At 42.9% G+C, this 23,672-nt stretch overlaps 2 protein-coding genes across 4 annotated transcripts; one reads left to right on the top strand and one right to left on the bottom strand.

Annotated features, from left to right (window-relative positions):
• Positions 1–3,423: 3,423 nt before the first annotated feature.
• Positions 3,424–8,302, top strand: TRNT1 (tRNA nucleotidyl transferase 1). Of its 3 annotated transcripts, none has more exons than XM_057378260.1 (8): positions 3,424–3,489; positions 3,606–3,712; positions 4,496–4,689; positions 5,195–5,333; positions 5,548–5,674; positions 5,852–6,045; positions 6,204–6,454; positions 7,163–8,302. In XM_057378260.1, the coding sequence occupies exons 2-8, from the start codon at positions 3,652–3,654 to the stop codon at positions 7,409–7,411; spliced, it is 1,215 nt and encodes a 404-aa protein (XP_057234243.1). In that variant the 5' UTR covers positions 3,424–3,489; positions 3,606–3,651; the 3' UTR covers positions 7,412–8,302. The 3 variants fall into 3 exon arrangements, with proteins under 3 accessions (XP_057234243.1, XP_057234244.1, XP_057234242.1); XM_057378261.1 differs by having other exon boundaries at positions 3,446–3,485; XM_057378259.1 differs by lacking the exon at positions 3,424–3,489 and having other exon boundaries at positions 3,496–3,712.
• A 1,633-nt stretch (positions 8,303–9,935) lies between these two features.
• CRBN (cereblon) lies at positions 9,936–22,395 on the bottom strand. Its single transcript, XM_057378262.1, has 10 exons — positions 21,418–22,395; positions 20,648–20,850; positions 19,692–19,841; positions 18,198–18,360; positions 17,100–17,162; positions 16,604–16,688; positions 16,349–16,464; positions 13,660–13,724; positions 12,372–12,503; positions 9,936–11,804 (listed from the first exon to the last, which is right to left on the bottom strand). The coding sequence occupies exons 1-10, from the start codon at positions 21,541–21,543 to the stop codon at positions 11,615–11,617; spliced, it is 1,293 nt and encodes a 430-aa protein (XP_057234245.1). The 5' UTR covers positions 21,544–22,395; the 3' UTR covers positions 9,936–11,614.
• Between the last annotated feature and the right edge of the window lie 1,277 nt (positions 22,396–23,672).

The raw sequence follows: 23,672 nt of genomic DNA, 5'->3' as shown, positions 1-23,672 counted from the left end.
AATTTGGGAGTTTGCTAATGGATGATTCCTGGGGAGACAGAGTTTGATTTTATGTACATTGGGTTATTGAAAGACATCTTGGCCAGGCRTTTCGGTTCTCCCAAAATGTAGCAAATCACAGACAATGGGACAAATATTCTCCACAGCTCACATTTGTGCCTGCCCAAATTATTGGCACCAGGCTTTCTTTGCTGTTTCAAGAAACATGATTTCATTTACCTGATGAAACTATTAAATACACTAATAACTTTTTCTCTGTTTAGAACSAAAAATTCATTATCTTCACATCCCTGAAAATAAAAACTAACTTTGGGAAAGATGCTTCATTAGTTTCACTGCTCAGAGCACTCATTCTTTTTTTTTAAAAAAAGCAATGACTTCAGTACATTATTTAAAAAAAAAATCTTTAAAAAGCCTCATGTTTTGCAAGTGCTCAGGATTCACRTCTACTTGAATTATGCCTTGGTTTCAGGCATTTAGCACAACTAGAAAAGCTGACTCTCCCTTGCGTTTATTTAAAGTGGATTTGGCTACCTGTGGATTTATTTTTTTCTACTTTGTCCTCAAAAATGAAGGGTTCTGATTCTTCTTTTCCCTATACATTCACAAAGATCCTAAAGATCTTCTTTTTTCTTTTGCTGTCTAAAAGCTTGCATGTATTATATCTTTTATTTTCTGAGCAGCATATTACTGAATTGAAACTGGATATAAAATGTTGCTGTAATACAGATGAGTCTTAAATTATTATCCTATTCTCTCCAGTTTATTTTTTTCCTGTTTTGTTTCCCCAAATGCTATTTTTTTCTCCTCAGATTGCTTTCTTAAGATTGAAAGCACAGCTTTTGGAAGATGTATTTCTGCAGCTGTACAAGACCAYATCCTCCAAGAACAAACTGCAGTCTGTGATCCCCTGTTTTAYAGGAAAAAATGCTGAAAAGAGAATCAAAGTGCATTCAAGTAAAGATGGTAACTAGAAGTCTACAAGAGGATTATGCTCCTCAAAAAAATGGATATGTTAAGTTTTCAGGACAAATAAAATTACCTGTTTTGGTAATACAGGTAAAAAGTAATGAGCAGAGGGTAAAGAGGATATTCCCTTGGTATAGGGAATATACTACTTTTAGAAGGATAGAAATCCAAAGCACAAAACCAGCCTTCTAAAGGTGATTTTCTCCCTTGCAGCCGATGTGTCCCAATATCTCACACACAACCAAGCAGCAGCAGATTCCAGATGCTTTTCCCAGCGCAAACTGACTTTGAAAAGCAGGACTTTCTGATCTTCAAAGCAAGCCCAAGGCAGACCCCAAGCCCTGCAGACACCCCGGGAGGTTACCTGTGCATCTCCAAGCCCTGTGAAGAGCTGGCTTTGTTTGTTCTCCATCCTCTGGGTGCTCTCCCTGTGGGTTTCTTTTATAACTGCTGCCTTTGTAGGACCAACGTGACTGGCACCTCAGAAACGATGGCAGAGGGTAAGTGAGATAAGAACGCCTTGAAAAAGGGAACTACGGATTTGACCACAGGGTGGAAGGCCCAATATAAACAGAGTTTAGCCCAGAAATGGGTTTATTTTATTTATTGAGAGTTAGTTATATACAATAGTCTGAAAGTTCTCTAATGACTTTTCAAAAGCAGAGATGTGCTGATTCACTGCAAAGAAATCACCTACAGTCACACTACTGATATCCCAATATCCTTGACAGCCTTAGAAAATCAAACCCAAACATTGCTGGAAAACTGTGCAGCTTCTGTCCAGTTTTTTTTAAGSAATCTTGTCCAAAGCTTTTGCCATACACCCATGCACACATTGTGCATTCCTAATACTATGTTGAAAGCTTTGAGCTGTGATCCACAGGGTTGGATAACTTCTGTATTCGCAGAGAAGCTGTGGATGCCCTGCCCCTGGAAGGGTTCCAGGCTGGATGGGGCTCATGGAAGGGGTTGAAACAGGATGATCTTTAAGGTTCCTTCCAACCTGTTCCATGATTCCATGATGGTGACACAGCTCACAAACAGAAGGAGCAGAATCCAACCAAAGGGCCCCAGGAAGACCCTGCAGGGAGCGGGGCTGTGTGTGATGGAGCTGTAGAAAGGATGAAAAGAAGGCTAATGACTCCCCCTCATTAACAACCTGGAATCCAAGCTATTAATGTGCAGGTGACACAACCTGGGAGAGGTAAGTGCTTTTGGGCTCGGGCTAGAACAAAGCAAGCTCCTGCCAAATTGGTGGCAATGGGTTTAATTCAACACAGACACGATCTCAACTGCATTTTAGGCATTATCAACTGTACATTATCTTAAATAATCAGTGATCACTGATAAGGTGTCTGCTCCCCAGAACAAAGTGGGGTTCTGGAGGGTCACACACTGGAGGGGTCAGTGCTGGAGTGTCCATCCCTGGGGTGATTTAAAGCCATGTGAATGTGACACTTGGGGACAYGGGGCAGTGKTGAACCTGGCAGTGCTGGGGCGCAGTTGGACTTGATGATTTTAGACGACTTTTTCAAAATTATGTCTTTCTGAYTCAGTGACTTAACACTGAAGCGCTACCGAGTCTCTTTTCATCAGAGAGAAGAAACTGATCAATTCCACCCCAGTTATTTTAGCATTACCTAGCAGTTTTCCCCCTGTTGTAACTGGTTTTCCCGTTGTAACGCCTTTTCTCTCAAATGAAACGAAGCCACGGTAAAGCTTTTATGATTTTATTGAGGATTTTTTTTTTTTTTTTTTTTTTTTTTTTTGCGAATCATTCCCGTCCGAGTGACGGTCGGACGGTACCGCTGAGGGGAGCGGGGACGGAGCGAGGCCCGGCCCGGCCCGGTCCCTGAGGGGAGCCGCTTTCCCCGAGCCCGGTTCGGTCCCTGAGGGGAGCCGCTTTACCTAAGCCAAGCCCGGTCCCTCCGCTTTCCCCGAACCCGGACCGGTTCGGTCCCTCCGCTTTCCCTGAGCCCGGCCAAGACCCTTCACGGTGCCGCTTTCCCCGAGCCCTGCCCGGCCTCTCCGCTTTCCCCGACCCGAGACCGGTCCGGCCCCTCGCAGAGCCGCTTTCCCCAAGCCCGGACCGGTTCCTCCGCTTTCCCCGATCCCGGCCCGGCCTCTCCGCTTTCCCCGAGCCCTCCCCGCCCCTGAGCGGACCCCCTTTCCCCGAGCCCGAAACGGCTCCTCCGCTTCCCCTGATCCCGGCTCTGCCCGGCCCTCAGCGGACCCTCTTTCTCCGATCCCGGCCCGGCCCCGCCGCTTTCCCCGAGCCCGGCCCGGCCCCTGATCGGAGCCGCTTTCCCCGAGTCCGACCCGGCCCTCAGCGAACCCCCTTTCCCCGAGCCCGAACCGGCTCCTCCGCTTTCCCCGATCCCGGCCCAGCCTCTCTGCTTTCCCCGGCCGCTCTCCGGCCCCTCCCCGGCCCCGCCCTGCCGGATCCCGGCGCCGCTCTGAGCTCATCGCCCGGCGCCGCCGATCGGGAGCTGGGCCCGGCACCCGCGGCTGGCTGGCTGGGTGAGTGAGTGAGAGACTGAGAGAGGGGCGGCGGGGCCGGGGCTGGGCGCGGCCGTGCCCCCGCTGATGYGGATGTGGATGTGGATGTGGGCTGAGCTGTTGGTTGTGCCCCGCAGGGCCGGGCTGTGGCTGCTGCGGCGGCGGCACGGCGGCACRGGCACCATGAGGCTGCAGGCGCCGCAGTTCCAGGCGCTCTTCACGCCGGGGCTGCGCAGCGTGGCCGGTGAGTGCGACCCGAAAAATGTCCCTGAGCGCAGCCCTGGGGGGATTCGGGTTGGGAGGGACCGTAAAGTTCATCCCAACCACACCTTCCACCCGAGCAGGGTGCTCAGAGYCCTGTCCAGCCTKGSCTTGAGGTGGGCCACAGCTTCTCTGGGAGYTCCATGCCAGGCCCTCACCGCCCTCACAGGGAAGAATTTATTCCCGATATTTAATCTAAATCTACTCTCCCTCACCTTAATGCCGTTCCACTTTGTCCTGTCACTCYATGCCCTGGTGAAAAGCTYYTCCCGAGCACTTTTCTTCTCCAGGGTCTCCCATAGCCTGTTTCTCCAGGCCAAACACCCTCAGCCTGGCTCCAGGGACATGGCAGAACTCCTTTTCCTTGTTGTAGGCAGATTCCATGATTCTCTGTTTTTCCTGGAGAAATCTGGGTTCATGGGTCTGCCATAAGTAATCTGAGTACTTTTCCCTTGTCAGCCCTTGACTGTTCACAGTGATCCCCAGCCCAGAGTCCCCAGTGCCAATTAGAGCCCCACCAATATTTAGGKTATCGRAAAAGCTCCAGAAGAAYAAAGCAGAAATGGCAAAGAAAATAYCTGTGGGTGCTCAGCTGGGTCACRAATTAGTKMATTTTGCATGAAGCTGTGAGGTGTTTGCTGTTCCCTGCATATTTGAGTGTTTGTTCCCACATCTGTGATTTTAATTTTGTGAGAAGGCAGGTTGTGGCTGACTGTGCCGTGGATTTGTGTGAGACATTGCTTTGTGGTTCTCYTTTCCTCCCCAGAACTGTTTGAGAAGAAGAACTATGAGCTGAGAATAGCAGGAGGGGCCGTGAGGGATTTATTGAGTGGAGTGACACCACAGGACATCGACTTTGCCACCACAGCCACACCAGCAGAGATGAAGGAGATGTTCACAGCAGCTGGGGTTCGTCTGATCAATAACAAAGGAGAAAAACACGGAACCATCACTGCCAGGGTTGGTTTGTGACTTGATTTGTTTTTTTTTCTACTTGTCTGTGGATGTGCAGCATGTCCAGTACAAAACTGGTAKCATGCTGCTTCTTTGTTGAAATATCACAACAGGGGTTTAAATGAGACCCTGCTTTAAGGCATGAAGTGATTTTTTGATTATTCATTGTRGAATTCAAGTAATTATCATATTATAATGCTGCTGTGTCATCAACAGAGAAAATAATGTAGGCTGCCCACACATGATCCTAATGTTTCCTGCTCTTGATTTCCTCTCAAGTTCTGTTTCTTCTACCTTGCTCTTTGTCCATCTCTTGCAGAAAGATTTCTGCAGGCTCTGTAGCAAATCTATAATGTAAAGATTATTTTCAGGGGTTCCTATTTCTCAGTTGTCAGCCCTACATGAAAACATGGCCCACTTTGTTTTGCATGTGTCAGGGCTGAAAAGATCTGCAGCTTCCACATTTCATTTCATGGTTGTGTTGAAGTAACGATGTCTGTGGGATTTGCAGCTCCATGAACAGAATTTTGAAATTACCACTCTCCGAATAGATGTTGTCACYGATGGACGGCACGCAGAGGTGGAGTTCACCACTGACTGGCACAAGGATGCTGAGAGGAGGGATCTGACTGTCAACTCCATGTTTTTAGGTAAATTTGAGAAACAATTATGTAGATGAAACAGTCAATTTTGAGTTTTGCCAGGAAATTCTGTCTCTGTGTCAGAGGTCTGTACACATACCTGAGATGATCTGACAGATTAAGTCAAATCACAAAATTTCGCCTCCAGATTCTCAAATAGAGTGTTCCATTGTGTCAGCCACATTTGTAAATTCATATTCCTCTATTTTTTCTTTTTTTCTAGGTTTGGATGGGACACTGTATGATTTCTTTAATGGTTATGAAGACTTGAAAAGCAAGAAAATCAGATTTGTAGGGAAGGCARCTGAGAGAATACAAGAGGATTATTTACGAATCCTGAGATATTTCAGGTAACAGGTTTTCCCTTTCCTTGAGAAATGAACTATAGAATGTTTCAAAAACATGCAAAAAGATACCAGTGATATAAAAAGGTTGTACTTGTCATATTTCCTTGCCAACCCAAATGATTTTGTGATTGTAAGTGGAATAGTTSTTCTAACATAACATCCAGGGATTTTATTTGGCAGATTTTATGGAAGAATTGCAGAAAAACCTGGAGATCATGAATCTAATACACTACAAGCAATTAAAGAAAATGCCAAAGGCTTGGCTGGAATATCAGGAGAAAGGATTTGGGTGGAACTGAAGAAAATTCTTCTGGGAAACCATGTAAACCACTTGGTTCAACTTATGTATGAGCTGGATATTGCCCAGTACATAGGTAAAGTTAAGTTTGATTTCCTGCTCCTCTACCTTATACAGACAGTATTTTGTGGCAAAGTGAGACCAAAGTTGGGATAAAATACAAAGAAATGAGATTTTTTTTTCCTGTGTTTATATCCACATTTCTTATTTTTTGCACTTTTTTTGTGTTTTTAGGGCTACCACTCGATGGGAATTTAGAGGAATTTGCCAGAGTCACAAAAAACATCCAAAATTTGTCTCCAAAACCCATGACTGTCCTGACATCTTTGTTCAAGAGCAAGGATGATGTCACAAACCTGGACCTGAGACTGAAAATCTCCAAGGAGGAAAAAAACCTTGGTCTTTTCTTGGTGAAGCACAGGCAGGAGTTAACCAAAGGCTCGGCGCCAGAACCACTTAGACCATACCAGGACTTCCTGATGGATGTAAGTGCATTTCACATTGCTTTGTTTGGGGCTTCACACTGAACTGATTTAACTAGTAACAGATTTATAAAAACCAAACCTCCTGTATTTCTGCAGCTGAGCACCCTGAGCTCTGTAGCGATTTTTTTGAATGATTTAAAATTCAGGCTGAAAAAATGTCACATTCCATCATTAGTTTCTTGTGACTTTCCTTGGGMCTGAGAGCTGTGCTGTCCTATTGAAATAGGAGACAGGAGCTGGACCTCAGGAAAATTGGGCTTTTTTTGTGTGAAATTCAGCTCTAATTTGTGTTGGGAAAACCAGTGCAGTTCCTGSTGTTTTTCCCAAGGCCCACTGTTCCACAGGCAACCTGTGATGATCTTTCACAGCCAAGTGAAGTRATTTCCAGGGGAATTCTGCACTTTTTGAGCATCACCCGAGACTGAAGGCAAGAACCAGTCTCCATGGTCAGGCCTGTCTCCCAGAGGAAGGGGGATGGATAAGGGTTACAGCTATTACCTGGATTTTAGTGAGTCCCCAAGGATCTCCCAGGGCCTCCAAAAATCCATTTTAACACCCAAGAGGCAGGAGAGATCCTTGCATCCATAGTTCCAGCTTTTCCAAACTCTTGCCTAATAAGGAGTAATGAGAATACCACAATGCTGAGCACACTTGGAGCTGTTTCTGCTGTTTCATAGTGAACTCTGTATTTTTCCCTTTTTTCCTTAGTCTAGGGAAGCAAACACCAATTCCAAGATCTTCGAGCTCCTGAAGTATCAAGGAGAAGAACAACTTTTGAAAGAAATGCAGGAATGGACTGTTCCCTCTTTCCCCGTCAGTGGCCAYGATCTGCGGAAGATGGGGGTGTCCTCTGGGAAGGAAATTGGGACAGCACTGCAGCAGCTGAGGGATGAATGGAAGAAGAGTGGATACCACATGGATAAAGAGGAACTGCTGAGCTGCCTGAAGAGGCCATAAAGTGAATAATAACAGAACTGTTTGTGCCCTGATCTGAGTGCAACTGAGCTCCCAGGAAACTGAGCCACTCACAGCCAACTGAGCATTTGTCACATYTAACATTTTCATTCCTAATTCATAATTTATGCAAAGAGAGGTTTAATACTGTAATAATGTAAAATATGGTTTGCCAAACTCCACATTCTCAACCTGCCTTTGCACTATTTAGGGATAAATATTTGGTACTTCATCATAACTTCAGAGCACGAGAGGTGACATAGAGATTTTTCTTGTTCTGACTTTCTATAACCAAAAAAAAAACCCAAATCCCCCAACAATGGTTGTTTTCATCCTCTAGATAAAATCATGGAGGTTTTTCCATGTGCCTAAGAGAATGTCTGGAAATAATGGGCTCTACCTTAACCTTTTTTGTACTTAAAGCTGGAAATACTCCAGCAGTTCCCAAACAGTCTGGAAAACCAGGCTGTGTCCTAAGACTTTTTTATTTTCCAGAATTCCAGAATCAGTTTAAGTTAAAAGGATGACTTGGCTGAGTGAGTATCATGAACTTTCAGTAGTTTTTCAGTARCTTATCACTGAGTAAATCCATAGAAAGCTGGTGAAGGTTCTAYGGTTTATTTTCTACTTCAGGTGTGAGACAAACGATTAATGTTAATTAACATTAATAGAGAGGAGATCCAGTTCCTTGTCTTGGGRATTTGGGGATTTGGAGCAGTGCTGTTCCTGGCTGGTCTTTATGAATGTATTCCCATCCCTATTTTTTTGTTTTGTGTGTGCTGTTAAAAAACCTCCTCTGGGAGCAGATAAACCTCCTCTTGTCTGTATAAATCTTCCTGCAGGTTGAAGTTTTCCTACAGAACCATGGTAACAAATAAACTCCTTTGGATTTCATTTTCCTTGGCTCTCATTTGGCAACACTAGATGGCAACACTGGAGCAATGCTGACAAAAAACAGCACTTGGGGCTTTGACACAACTTCCCAGCTGCCTTGGATTTTCCTGGGATGTCAGGTCCTCTAAATAAATTATCCTGAAGGTACTTGGGAATTTGTGGGAGGCAGTAAGGGAAGAGAGGAAGTGCTGTTTGTTAGTAGGGTAAATCTCACAAGAACATGATGGTGCTTAATTTAATGAAGTAATTAAATTCAAGCCTCCTTTGTGCAATTTATGGAATTACGGCAAGCCTGGAAGGGAGAGTGACAAAATTCAAGGCTGTGCAGAGTCCTTTAAAGAACATTTCCCTTTTCCCCATCCCAACAACCAGCAAAAACAGGTGAGTTTTGAAACAAATTGGATTTTATTCTTTGCAAATGTTTGCAAGCCACAAGATTTGTAAGAGAAGTTGTCCCAAAAGGCAGAGGAAGAGTTAAAGCAGAGACTGAGCTACCCCTGGAGCAGCTTTACAGAGCAATTAAAGGTGACAAAGAGAGGAACAAATGAACTTCAGCACATCCAAAAAGAGCATTAATAAAAAACAAGTGAGTATCTGAACGTGTTTCAGACCCAGTGTGCAAGGGGCTTGTGTGGTTCTAACAATCTGTCAAAATGAAACTGAAATAAATGAAAAGTTGCAATGTTACAGGCTCTGATTGGGGGCRTCGGTGATGCTGCAGTGAGGGCCTGAAAATGGGGGAGGCTGTGCTGGGACCCTCAGTCCTGCCCCACAGGACACTCCTGTTCCCCAGCCCCATTCCCACATCTCAGGCCAGGATAGGGATGGTGCTGGGAGAGAGGAGGAGAATGATCCCCTGGGGYAGCAGCCTGCAAATCCACTGGATTAATTAATTCCTGCATGAAGCTACACTCAGCCAATCAGTGGGGTAAATATAGCAAATATTCATAAAATCTGATTTCTTTTGATTAGCTCTCATAAGCAGTGATGTCCATATTTTTCCATATTGATGTTCCACATTTTCCATAATCCCAATCAATAGTTTTCTCTTCAAAACAGAGAAATTGAAAATACGGAAACCATGGAAAATAWGAACCAGTGTATGGAACTATCCCCAGCTCCACATCCACCCTCAAGTGCTGTAACTCTGATCCCTCCCAGGGATCCAGAAATGGATTCACCACCACAGGATTCATCAGCAACCCTTGTTTTCAACCTGGGAAGTGTCATGGGCTTCAAGATAGCAAATACTACACAAGTTAAGCACATGGAAMAGGATCATCAACAATGAAATTTAATTAGTGTTAATTTACTCCTGACTTACCTCCATTATATTAGTTTACATTTGACTATATACACAAAATACCAAAAAAAGCCTATTTTGGATTCAAACATTGCCATTTTTAGTTGAGGCAACCCAAAAGACTCAGGCAAAACTACAAAGAACTGAACCYTTAAGAAGTTCAGTGAGAGCTGAGAAAATCCTTTTGAACTTCCCCAGGYCCCAGTGAATGTTCAACTTCTTGCYACMACCAGGCCCACTGAGGATCACAGGAACAACAAACAGGAGGGACTTTGATGGAAAAAATAACAAAATAACCCAAATGTACAGTCCAGATGTGCTGTGAGTGGCAAGGGAAAGCCAGGCCTGCTTCCAGTGGATTTCCAAACACAGAGGATTCCCAATCTCCCTCTCACACCAGGCCTTGGCTTTCAAAGCTTAAATCATCATCAAAATGCAGAATGTTTTCTTGAAGAAAATGAGCCATCATTCACCCTCTATTGCTCAGGGCTAAATCCCAAATAGTGTTTTTCCCAGTTGACTGCCACATCAGGGCACTGCCCCTGGAACTGAGCACGGAATTAAAGATGCCAAAGGAGAACAAAAGCAGCACAGAGGTAGAAAGCTTCGAAGAACTAAACCTGAGTTACACAATCATTAATYTCTACATACCTGGCATGACAAATACCCAGCAGCATCCTGCAGCAATTCCATGGTTTTGGGTGTTTTTCCAGCTGCAGGCAYCACAGTGCCATGGGAATCAGCTCCTGCTGTGCCAGGCTTGGCCCTCAGCTTAAGTCCTTGCTACACCTGCCTGGAGCCTGACACAGAACAAGCAACCACTATCTCATGGATTAAACTTAAGTTTTACATCATTGTGAAGAAATAAAGAGTGAATGATAAAAGCTTCACAGCTAAAACAAGTGTTTATGTGCACAAACACTGAAAAAAATCTCCATTTCCATCACCAAAGTGCATTCTAAGACAAAAAAATACAATAAATCAGTGGCAAGGGCTGCCCCAGTTTGGCACCCGATTTCTGGAGCACAGACAGCCCTTTAAACAAAATAAAAATCAAATCAAAGATCTACTGAAAAACAATCTCCCCACCAAAGCACTACCTTTATTTCTCTTTTATTTAGAAACATTCCCTCTTCATAAGGTGATGGTGTGAAATTTTACTCTATGTTCTGAAAGTTAAAAYAAAAAATAATTAAAGAGAWGTTGCCTTCCCCTTGTCACAACAWGTACTACTTCAAACTCACCTCARTGGGGTGTTTTAGTGTCCTTCCCAAAGCCCTGGACACCTGCACAGGTGAATAAACCAGGAATAATTTTGGGAAGTAATGAAGCACACTGAACAGAACATGACCATGCTCTTTTACCCTCTGGGACTGCCCTGTGCATTTCTTAAAAACAGTTTAACATTTAAGACTTCTAAAGTCAAATGGACTAAACAGATGAGACAACTTGTAAGGAACAGACACTTCCCATGGGTTCCATCCTGGGAGGCAGCAGCAGTTGCAGCTTTGGCCCCTTCCAGCACTCACAAACTCTCAGGCTGCTTCTCTCCTCCATGGTTGTTCAGCCAAGAGCTGAGAAAGAGCACAAGCAACAAACCTGAAGGACTTCACCGAGTTAGAAACAGGGATTCTCAGCAAACCACTTGTAAGTGTGTTATGAACACTCCACAGCAGGGAACTGCAGAAATCAGATTCTGCTCACTGGGATTTTAGCTGGATTTTAGTTTCCATCCTCCTTCCTTCCTTCAAGTGGGAATTACACAAGGAAAAAGTCCAGTCTCAAGTCTGACCAGGAGGATCAGAGATTTCCTGGTGTTCCATCACCTTCTCCTCAGCTCTCCTGGAAGGACTCGGCGCTCAGCCCCGGAGCTCTGCAGGAACAACAACGCGGATTCTCAGCACTCCCAGCCCCGGTTCCTGTGGTTCCCTCGGGATGGGAGCGTGCCTGGRGCTCCTGGGGTTGAGGAAGCATCGAAGCAGAACTGAGCAGATGCAGGAGGGGGAAGGTCACAGGCAGAGCAGCGGCGACCGCTCGTGCACCGAGTCCTCCTCGTCGTCCCCCTCGGGAATGCGCGGCTGCAGCGCCGAGCGCGTCAATCCCCAGAACTTGGGAGGGGACAGCTCCTTCTTGGTGGCTGTGAACTTCCAGCCCATGTGGCTGCCACAGATCCGGCACTCGGCTATGGTCCAGGCATACCTGCAGGGCAAAGCAAAGCCTTGGTGACAACAGGGAAGAAAAAGATATTTGGAAAATGTTTCATCAGGCAAGAGCCCCAAACTGGATTTGGGTGAGAATCCCAAGCTGGATTCGAGTAAGAATCCCGAGGTGGATTTGGGTAAGAATCCCAAATTGGATTTGGTTAACAATCCCAAACTGGATTCGAGTAAGAATCCCAAGTTGGATTCGAGTAAGAATCCCGAGGTGGATTTGGGTAAGAATCCCAAATTGGATTTGGTTAACAATCCCAAACTGGATTCGAGTAAGAATCCCAAGCTGGATTCTTTCAGCAAAGAATTTGAGCAAAGATTCTACACTATGTTATAAAATTTTAATGTGGCCCCAATTAAAAAATACCCAAGAAAAATTCTGCAATGTTTTATGTCATTTTGCCATTTTATTCTGTATATTGAATAAGTCCAAAATTACTTTTTTTTTATACGAGCAAAATGATGACACATGCCTAAAAAATCCAGTATTTCCTATTCCAACCTCCCAGAAATACCCAATTTGGGTGATTTTCCAGTAAAATGTTGCTGCTCTTACCCAGGGAACCAGCTGTGGTCCGTTGAGGGCCGGCCACGGAGATTCAGATTGTAGGCTTTATATACAGTGAGGGTTTCATGGATGTATCCATGGGGATTCACATAGGCTGCCATGGGCCCRCACAGGGATAAACTGCAACACACAAGGAATTTGTCAGAGTGCAAGGAAAAACTTTAAAAAAAACCCCTCCAGGCTGGCAAATGTAAACAGAGGAAAAACTGCCAGCTAAATTTAAAATATTTCTCCAGAGCAAAATCCGTAGAGGGAAAAAAAAGTCCATTTAATTATGTTATTAATAACTGAAAGCAAACAGATGCTAATGTAAAATATCATTGGTCAAATTTTCTTAGAATTGCAGAAAAATACATGATAGACTCATATTGTGTATTATCTTAAATAGCAACTTCCAAGAAAAGCAAGGAAAATCTMCCTTTAAAAGCAAGGAAAAATGTTCATTTATTGCACCAACCCCTTCTGTTAAAGTTCATCATATTGACACAGCAGGAGCTGTGGTGTCTGGAATCCATTATTTGATTAGAAGATAAGAAATAGATTTTAATTACTCCATCAGCTCCTTATCACACTGATAAAGAAAAACTGTGGGGAGTCTTTGTTAACCCAAAGCACCTTTTAACCTTCCCATTATCACAGGGCATGGGCTGATAGGAGTGAATCAAGATTCAAACAGTGCCAAGGCTGACAGAAGCAGCAATTATTGGGGAAAYGTACAATGTCTGATCATTGTTAAACATGGGAGATATTGTATAGGCAAATAGAATGGGGTTATTCCTGTAGTTATCAGGAATAACCTTAAATTCTTAAAAGGAAAAAGGATCTCAACCCTTAGTAACAATAACAGGAACCTTTCTTGCATGCCAGCATCCTGGGAGCCCATTCATAGCACCCCTAATTAGTGCATTTTAATCTGCTGTTGAGGCTTGTTGACAAATAAAGTGCTGAGAAATAAAATTTGGGATCTCATAAATCCTGGTAGAAATACCAGGATGGAGAAGTCTTTATGTGACACATTCATATTTCAAATTCTTCACTGCAAGGTGCTGGGGGTGTGGCACAATACCAATTTCTGTTACAATATACCTGGAGATGCTCAGATTCCCTAACTTTTTATTAAAAAAGCTCAAATATAACCCCCCTATAAATATTTACTTATATTTCATTAGAGCAGTGGCAAACACAGCAGTTTTCAGACATAACCCAGCTTAATCTGCTTTGCTGTACTACTATTTCTGACCAAGGACCTCCCCAAGASGAAGAGTAATAAACTCACCTGAATATTTCATTCTTGGTAGTTATTTCTGTGTCTTGGCATTGCTTACAACAGAGAGATGTGCACTTGRAAAGAGAAACAAAGAGGATAATTTAATTAATTTCCAGATGCTTTGTCAGCAGTGGGAAATKATAAAAATGTCTCTCCCTTTACCCCAGAACAGACTGCACCAATTGTTTTGTTTATCWGAGCAGCAGTCACTTCTGTAGGGTATTTTTTCTTAAACATTAATTATTATCTAAAAGACGGAGCAATTCTCATTTACTCCCCCCACAAAAAGATCCACACACACAGAATTGGATCTGACTTCACAAAGATAATAAATGAGCCAACCTTTTAAGGTCTCTGAAGGCTAATTTAGAAAAAAACAACCTTTGCTCTTCTTCATTACAACACAGAAAAGGCAGATGAGACAAATRCAATCATTAAGTCTTTCTAAAATTTGAGGGTACTGTAGATCAATGGGTTTAATTTTCTCACAAAAATAGGTAAAACATATTGATCTCCCTGCTGGAGATTATAACAGATTAATCCATCTTCTACAATTTCTACAAAGTAGAACTGAACAATTCATCACTGACACTGCCCAGAGAAGAAGCATTTAAATCAGCTCAGCAGAAYACTCCCATTAATTTTCAGGAGGTGCATCACCCCTTTTTAAGGGTAATTCCTGTGAAATGACCCCAAAAATGATCCASTGTGTTTTGGAATAAAATGCTGCACCCAGGGACAGGGATGGGATCTTCACCCAAGCTTTTAAAACCTGGAGTCAACCACGGCTTTTGCTTCTGAGCCCCCTGAGCTGTGACTCCTGCACTCTGCCTGTGACAGGCATACACTCGGGGGTCAGTCCTTCCTGTCCCTTTTTCCTTTCAGAGCTCCCTGCAGCATTCCAGCTCCTTTCCTGACAGTGCCACTGGTCCTGCCCCACTCTGAATTCATTCCCTGCAGCATTCCAGCTCCTCCAGCTCCTTTCCTGACAGTGCCTCTGGTCCTGCCCCACTCTGAATTCACTCCCTGCAGCATTCCAGCTCCTCCAGCTCCCTTCTTGATAGTGCCACTGGTCCTGCCCCACTCTGAATTCATTCCCTGCAGCATTCCAGCTCCTCCAGCTCCCTTCCTGCAGCTGCCCCACTCTGAACTCACTCCCTGCCCTCTGGAAACTGAGGAAGGACAAGAGCTCTACTACACAGAYACTCTTTGTCCTCTCTTCAGGCTCCCATGGTCTCCCTCTCCTGCCTGGGACCTTTCCCACCTCTTTTAAACCCCTGAGTCACAGATTGCAATCCAGCACTCTCAGAGTCCAATTCAGCCACTACTCAGTTCCATGGCTCCACTTCCAAACCCATCTAATGACTGCAMTTGGCACTCCCAAGTGGAATCCACAGGAGTGTCACCCCTGGGAGTCAGGAACATTCCTTAAAACAAGCCCAGTGTTCCTGTAACTGGATTTAATAAAGCTGGTAAAAGTACAATGTAATTCCCTGGTACCAGAGACAAAGAGAAATGGATCAGCTCTCTGGATCAGTTTTATTACTGGAAATCACATTCTGAACAAGCCAGAGCATCCTAAAGAACACTGCCTGGAAAAGACTGGATTCGACCAAAAGGTTCCTAAAAATATATAAAAAACCACAATACACTCTCCATTCTCACACTAATGCAGAAAATTTACAGACCAAAATGTCACATGTTGCTGAAGATAACACCTTTTGGGTATAACCTAAAAGGCAACTTTAACTGGAATTTATGAGGGTAATTTTTCCTGCCACTTTGGAATTTAKAGAAAATACAGAATGTGGTGAACACRAAMAGTTYTCAGGAGAACTTGAGTCTATCAGGRTATTTTCAGAGTTTYAACTCAGGAAAGACAATTTAAGTTTAGTCTGATTWCAGCCCCAGGCAAAAACCTGCCCATTTCTGTCTGAGAATCTCACAGAGATTTCTGCATCCTTTCTCTGTATCTTCCTTTTTGAATTTCTAGTGCATGAAGTTTGGGAAGAGGAACACTTAAAATGACACTCAGGTTCACTTTTCCCTAGAAACAGGCAAGAATTTAATGACAGTACTTTTCAGGCAAACAGAGAAAACTGTCATTGCTCTGTATCCATTAGAAAATCATATTATGAAGAAAATATAAATTATTGCAAAGAACTGTACTACACAGAAATAGAACATTTAGAGCATTACAAGGCCATGGCAACAGAAAGAATGAAAAACCAGTTTTTAAACATCTTAACAAGGAATTGCCTAACAAGGCTTTTACAAAAAAAAATATTTTCATCCCCATCTTTAGATTTATACTAGATTTTGCTACAAAATTCACAAGTTTCCATGGCCCAGTGATGCTTGATTGTGATGTCAGTAGGGGGCTGTGATGGTTATTAGCAACACTGGACTTCTAGCACCATCTCTTGGCTAAAGAAGTGCTGTGCCACATTGAAATATTTCTAACAAAAGCAAATATCATTATATAAATTATTATATATATTATTATATGTTTCTTGCTTGCTGCCAAACATAATCCAGCAATGAGAAATCACCTTCCTTTTGAGGAAACTTTTGAAGAAATAACAGAACACCATGATTAGCTGGAAATTCCATATGTTTCTGGATGAGATTGTAACAGTCACACCAGCATTTTTTTCTTCAAAAACAATTTAATGGCAAATAAAGAAGAGCTACTCACTCTGTTCATGATATCTAACTCACAACGGAGCCTCTGCACAGCACTGCCTATTTGGAGCAACTGGATACGTAAAGCATCATCAATGGGCAGGCAGGCAGCAACTCTGTAAGAAAAATCTAGAAATAAGAAAGCAGCAGATCTGTTAGAATTAGCAGAGAAATAAAACCTAGGATTTCTATTTACTATATAATAGGTATTTTTCTAAGCTGGGTTTTCTTAAGAAATTAAAAAATTTGAGTTCATAAAATCACATACCTACTGGGTTTGATGGAAGATATTCATCTTGAAGGTTTTCATCCCACTCGTGGAGCTGCCTCTTGACTCTTTCCATCAAGGTTTCCTTTTGTTAGAAGAAAAGCCTAATTTAAATACATAGGTATTGCTGTTTTCTTAGGAAAAAAACAAAAGGGAAGCAAAACGTAGAGTAAGCTCTTTTCCCYAAGTGGACATTAGCTTTTAAGACTTACAATAATTAAAGAATCACTTTTTACCTACATATTTGAACTATTTTGGCTCTGAGACAACACAMAAGGAACCAGAATCTCTGCTGTCCCTCCCAGACATTTGCACCAGGGAACATCCACCCAGAGGGGGAAGCCCTTCCTGATCTTTTCACACTACACTGAAAACTATAAAATGCTCTAAAATGTAATTTGTGAGCCAGCAGAAATAAAGTTTTTATTTTATCCCATACWTGGATATTACAACTATAAAACTCACTGTAGGTTATTTGATTGAAGGGTGAACTTACAGCATCATAGAGAGAGTAGAGCCAGGGGGGCCAAGAYGTCAAACTTGCACAGTGGAACTTCCTCTGAAACCAAACCCACAAATATTTATTCTTTAACATTAGCAGGTTTTAGAGACAGTTCTTGTCAGAACAAATAAACAGAGGAGACAGACCTGAGTATTAAAAGATACAAGAAATCATGCCCATCAGAACCAGCACTTCAGTGTGAAGCTTCCAAACCCAATTTAGATGCACTGGGAGCTAATCCTTCTGAACAGGACAATACATGGATTTTGTCACACAACCTGTCTCTGCATWAGAGGTATTTCTGATGTTCAGTAATAAAAAATTATGTCTTTCAAAAGGTATCTGAAATGGAGACAGCTCAAATTTTAATTGCTATTAACAGTGCATCTGTTCTGAAGTCTCCACCAGCTGTCCCTGGAACCACCAAATTTCCACCAGTGTAATGTCATTTGTTTAATTAACYAATTCTCTCCAGTGACTCCACAACACAGAAATTTAGAGTTTGAGTTAATAAAAGCCTAAAAAGCTGCACACAACATAAYCACACTGCTTTTCAAAGGAGCATCTCATATTGCACTGCAAATATGTACAAATTAATTTTTAATCGTCCCCCTGAGGGCAACTCTCCTCATTTACAAATTACATCAATACAGAGCTGGAGGTCAACAGGACAATTACCCTGCTCTGGATCTGCATCCCATGTTTTTCCTGAAGGGGGTTCTACTTTATTTCAGCTTCATCTGACAGAATCAGCCTTGGAAAGGGATTCCCACCCCCACAGCCCAGTGTTTCTGGGCTCATTAACTCATGTGAACTTGGTCAAAAACTCTGAGAATCAAGAGCTCTTTTTATCGATGCAGTAGTTAATTTGTTTTTGAGGGTACAAGAGTTCARAACCATTGAAGAAAAAAGAAAATCCAAACATGAGGAGAGTTACCAGGATTCTGTATTAATTTCTGGACGTAATTCCAAAGATCTCTCTACAGAGACAGAAGAATTCAAGGTATCTTCTCTACGTCAACGACCAGAACAGTGGGATAAACAATAAATACAGCTAAAAACTGGCACAGGTTGTCCAAAATAACTGCTCACCTTTTGGTACTTCTGCCACCACTGCCGGATGGCTGTGTCCTGCCAGGAAGTGGGCTTGGAAGAGGGAATTACATGGCAYCTGCTGAGAGATTGCAGCTGCACTGCTGACATGGTGGGAGGCAGCACTCGCTCAGGGAGGATCTGGACCTTAGCCTGCTGGATTCTGAGAAAGGAAACAAAAAGATGAGGTATACATGTATTTTTCAAACTTTTTTTTTTAAATACATGCCTTTAAAAAATGGATTTTCGTGCCGAAGAGAACACAGGCTGGTGCAATAGATTAATCACAGAATTAAAGCAACAACCCATTCTGTCAGAACTTCTTGTCTCTTTATTTCAGAGCACTACAGATCTGCTGGGGTTGTGGCAGACAGAAATACAGACAGATTGGCAGTGGCAACACGGCAGAATGTTCCACCATCTCAGCAYTACAGATTTAGATTTTTGTCTCCTCAAGTTACTTTTGGTCTAAGCTAACACTCAGCTTTTCCATCTCAATGCCTCMGTTTAGCTGAAATGCAGTTTGCTATCTTCAAACCACAAAAGCTGCTGTGCTCAGCTCCAGGTCAGAATCAGCAGAAATAGGATGGAAACMCTGATCATATTTTAATATCCCAGCATCAACGAGGTCACCTCTTCCACAAAGACCTCAGCATATGTTATGTGGCTGCTAAAAATGCTGTCCAGCAGGAAAGACTTCATATTTTATCAGGATTATGCAGCAGAAATCCTGAAATATCAAGGTGTATGTCACTTCAAATTTCTAATTTTCTTACAGGGACAACACTGAACYGGTAACTTATAACGAATTATAAAATGATGTTGTGCCACAAGCACTTAGGAATCAGAAACACTGAGAATTATGGAAATTTTCTTGCTCAGGACACTGAATTGTCAGTAACAAAGCTGCTGTTATTGCAGCTGTCCAAGCACTGCCACCMTGTGTCCAAGCAGGGCTGTAACATTCAGAGCCTGCTGCTTGAAACCAAATGTTAGAGCAAAGAGCACAGGGATTCCTCATTCCTTCAGCTGCAGGTCAGAAAACCACAGAAATGCTGCTCCCAGGCCTCTTTCTGAAGCAATACCACTGTGCTGAATTGCAGRGCACAGGTGATTAGCTCTAGATTTACAGATTTGGAGTGAGACTTCCCAAGCCTTGCAGAAAAGATTACAGAACCTCTAGCATTGTGCTAAGAATTGTCACATGTTCTCAGATCAGTGCTGAAGCCTGAACCTCTGGCCAGTGACACTGCCATGGTGCAGGACACCATGCCAAGAACTCGAAAATGAGGGAACACTCAGCAAATCTTCACTGAATGTCCAGGATCTTAATCACTCTTAGAAATGGACAAAGGCATGAATTATATAATAAGAATTAGAAGAACATGTAAATATCACAGGTATCACACCAGAATATGGAAAACAGCTAGAAAATAATAGAATAGTCCTATTAAAGTTGACTTGAGTATAGGAATAAATGCATAATTTTCTTACCCATCTGACTGTGTTCTTATTTCAAGCACTTTAAACCTCTGTCTTCCTATTGCTTTCACCTTGACTGTTTCAACTCCATATTCCTGCTCTTCTCTGTAGGCATAGATTTCTGCTGTCGTTCCAAACTGTGCTTCCCTCTCCTGTGTATCACTAAAAAAAGCAGAATTAAAGATGAACTAAATTAATTATCCCCCCTCCAAACAGCACTGCTCATTCAGACTCCAATCTGCCTGCACTGACTGTACATGACTGGTCTGACCAAAAAAAAAATTTGTAGAATACCTTTAATTAATCACAATCATTATTTTTCCATTATAAAGTAACTTCTATTGTTTTGTATGGTTTGGTTTTTTTGCCAGTTGGTTTTATACCAGAGCTTAGAGGTGACATTCTGGGAGCACAGGGATCACCAATGTGCCAGCATTTCAAATGCAGACACTGCAAGTACCAGCATTTCTTAGATTGACTTTGTACCAGGAACTGTTCCCACCTCCCACACAATTAAACCATAGTAAATTGTGGGGGGAAGAGGGAGGAACATTCCCCACTTCTTTTGGCACTGATCAGCCTTTCTCTACTCCACATTTCTCTCACCTCCTGTGTCTCAACTCTGCTGTGAAACATTTGCCAGCGCTTGTTAATTCACACACCACAAAAGCAACAATACAGCTCTCAAAACAAGAATGTGACTTTTACATTTCAGGTCAAGGCTTATTCTTTTAACAAGATGAAACAAACAGTTACAGAAATGAAGAGGGTGCTCAAACAAGGAAGCAGATCAGCACAAACCCGTGATGCTGACAGCACCCACACTGCCATTACATATTGGAAGACAATTTTTGTTAAACAATTCCACATTGTTATTCCCCACAAAACCGGTACAACCATCTGCTTTTGCTTTCAAAACTGCGCTAACAACATGCTGCACACACTAACGACCTGCCCGTGGCTTTTACCTGTATGCAAGGACAGCAAAGGTTCTGTCTTTCTGAATTAAATTCCGCACCATGCTAACCTCTTGGGGGCGGAAGAGCTGCAGCGGCAGCGTCTGCCCGGGGATCAGCATCACCATCACCCGCGGCAGCACGGGCATCACCTGGCAGCTGTCATCATCGTGCACCGTCCTCCCGTGGAACTCCTCCATATCCGAGCCTAGGTACTGGCACAGCAAGAACACACAGTCAGGGATGTTTGCAGGGTGGATGTGGACACCAAAGGGGTCAGGGGATGGAGTTCTGCCTGAGGAAAGGCTGGGAGAGCTGGGATTGCTAAGCCTGGAGGAGGAAGGCTCCAGGGTGGTCAAATTGGGGCCTGTGAGTGCCTGAAGGAGCTACAGGATAGGTGAGATTATTCACAAAGGATGGAGTGCCAGGATAAAGGGAATGGTTTCCCGTGGCCAGAGGGCAGGGATAGATGGATATTGGGAAGAATTGTTTCCTGTCAGGGTGGGCAGACCCTGGCACAGGGTGCCCAGAGAAGCTGTGGCTGCCCCTGGATCCCTGGTAATGCCCAAGGCCAGGCTGGAGCACCCTGGGACAGTGGAAAGTGTCCCTGCCCAGGGGGTGGCACTGGATGTCCTTCAAGGTTTCTCCAACCCAACCCATTCTGTKATCTTATGATTCTGTGAAAATAAAATTAAGTTTGTGGCTTAAGAACAATGAAAMTATACAAAATCCATTAAAATCCCATCAGGATCTATTTAACAGACAATATATACAACACATACCATATGTGATGTGGGCAAACTGGTATCAAAATTAATGATGTTTGGCTTCTCAGCTTCTTTACCGTCTTGGTCTTCCACTTCCATTTCATTGTCATCCTCTTCCTCACCCTCTACTGATAAGCACATACACAATATTATGTAGAAATCAATCAGCAAAGACTGAGAGACTGAGAAAAACCAAAGAATCAGGGAAATGAATTCAATATTCCCCAGGCTACAACCTTGCACAGGGAAATAAACCTGAGGAAAATAATTTTATTGCTGTTACAGCAAAATCCTCATTCTCTAGAAAGGGTCAAAAGCTGGTAATTTATTTCTGAAAGGCTAAAGAACARCTTTCCTTGGAAGAAAATAATAAACAAAGGCTGTCAGTTCATGTTTTCACTACAGTGGTACTTCCTTATCTCAGTTCTAAAGGTTTTCTGTCTGCACACCAGGATGCCAGATAACTTCATTTCTTGTAGGACGCTGAATAAAGCRTCTGAAGCAGCACAAACCTGAACAGTCAGACTGCAAGTGAGCACAAAGCAATGTGAAGCTCTGTAGCCATGCAGAGACTCTTGCTGGTATTTTAGACAATTTAATTGCTGTCAGCCTCTGCTGTGTGCACACCAAASACAAACCCAGCAAAGGCAGCTCCTGAGGAAGCAAATTACAACACTCCAAGGGATGTCAGACATAAAATAGTATTTACAAACTACTACTTCCTTCCCATTTCTCAGTCAATCCTAAAGTAATTTTCAGACAAGAGGACAATTAAGTTGTCAGTGGCTGCTTTACTTGACCCTATTTATCTGAACACAGACATTATTTATACACCATGTTATGTCTAAACAGAATGTTACAATAAACTGATCTGCAGGATTCTTATACCGAGAGCTGCTGGGTAATGGATAATCCCAGTGGTGCTGGGAAAAACATCATCTAGACCTTGAAAGCCAGACAGAAACAAAGACAGAAAAAAAAGCAAGATAGAAAAAAAATCATTAGAACAGTCTGTCTTGCTTCTTGCCTGCCTTTGCAATTATATCTCCTTAAAAAATAATTCAGAGTTGAAAATTTAGAAGGTGGAGGGATTCTTTCATGCTGAAGGCTTCTGTAGGGCACAGTCACAAAAGAAAAATGCTGCAGAAGCAAAGACTTTTCCTTCATAATTGGGAGCACCACTAATTTTACTGGTTCTGAGAGTGGGAGGACAAGAGAACAGTTAAGAAGACATTAAAAGCTGATTCTGGAGAACCTTTTCTTTCCCTCTTTGGCCTGCAGGCACATTTGTTAACTGYTCTTCACAAAATGTTTAGTCACTGGTCTTAGTTCTGCTTCACCTCACTCGTGTTTTTTTTAAACAGTGCACAGTTTACAGAACCTGCTCCTACACATCCATCCTATATTGTATTTATCTCAGCAAGAAATGATCCAGCACAACAGGAAAGGAGGTTACGAAACTCTCTTTGGTATCGTACCTAATTACAGTCCTTTAAGCACTGAGACACCATCTGCCTAATGACTGTTAAAAATACTCCCCATCTCTATGAAATTTCTTATATTCAATTAGCAACCCGAACCATGAACGATTACAAAATGATCTCCAAAACAGCCATTATTTTGCTTAGTTTGATGGAGGAGAAGAGCAGGAAGTTTTTGTTTAGTTCTGAGGGCATCACTGCAGGATAGTRGAGGAAAAATTCTATTTTTCCCATGTGCTCTCATGCTGCTGCATTCATCATTAGCAGTTTGAACGGAGAGAGCCCGTCCTGCTTATTTTTCTGAACGCAGAAGGAATTAGCAGCAGTTGATTGGAAAGAATTGTGCCCTGCAAACTTTTGCTGGCTCTTGCCAAAAGCGCACAGTGGCTGCTGTGTGGTGCTGGTGGCTGAGGGACGATGACTCATTTCACTGCAGCAGCACCAGCAAGCCCAAAACACAGAGAAAATCCCGGCGCCTTCACTCTCCTCCTCCCTCTCAGCTGGCAAAACAAGCTCAAGCTTTTACACCCCCATCTATCCGGGTTTATTTTTTATTTTTTTTTAATTCCAGGATTAGCAACACCTCCAGCACACAAGAACAAGGGAAAAGCGAGTGCTGAAGGCTCCTCTGCATCACAAAAATCACATTTTCCTCATGCTGGTTCACTAACACAATCCAATCCACTCTCAAAGCCTTTGTGCAGAAATGAGAAAATATGAACCTCATTTAAGGAAGAGGGACAAGGTTATATATAGGTCATATTAAGGCTGTATTTCCTAAAATATTCA

This window comes from Malurus melanocephalus, unplaced genomic scaffold (genome assembly GCF_030028575.1).
Source record: "Malurus melanocephalus ecotype Western Australia unplaced genomic scaffold, MMel_1.1 scaffold_351, whole genome shotgun sequence".
Classification (NCBI taxonomy): domain Eukaryota; kingdom Metazoa; phylum Chordata; class Aves; order Passeriformes; family Maluridae; genus Malurus; species Malurus melanocephalus.
The sequence above is the reverse complement of the archived record's forward strand: the minus strand, read 5'-3'. Positions and strand labels throughout refer to the sequence as shown.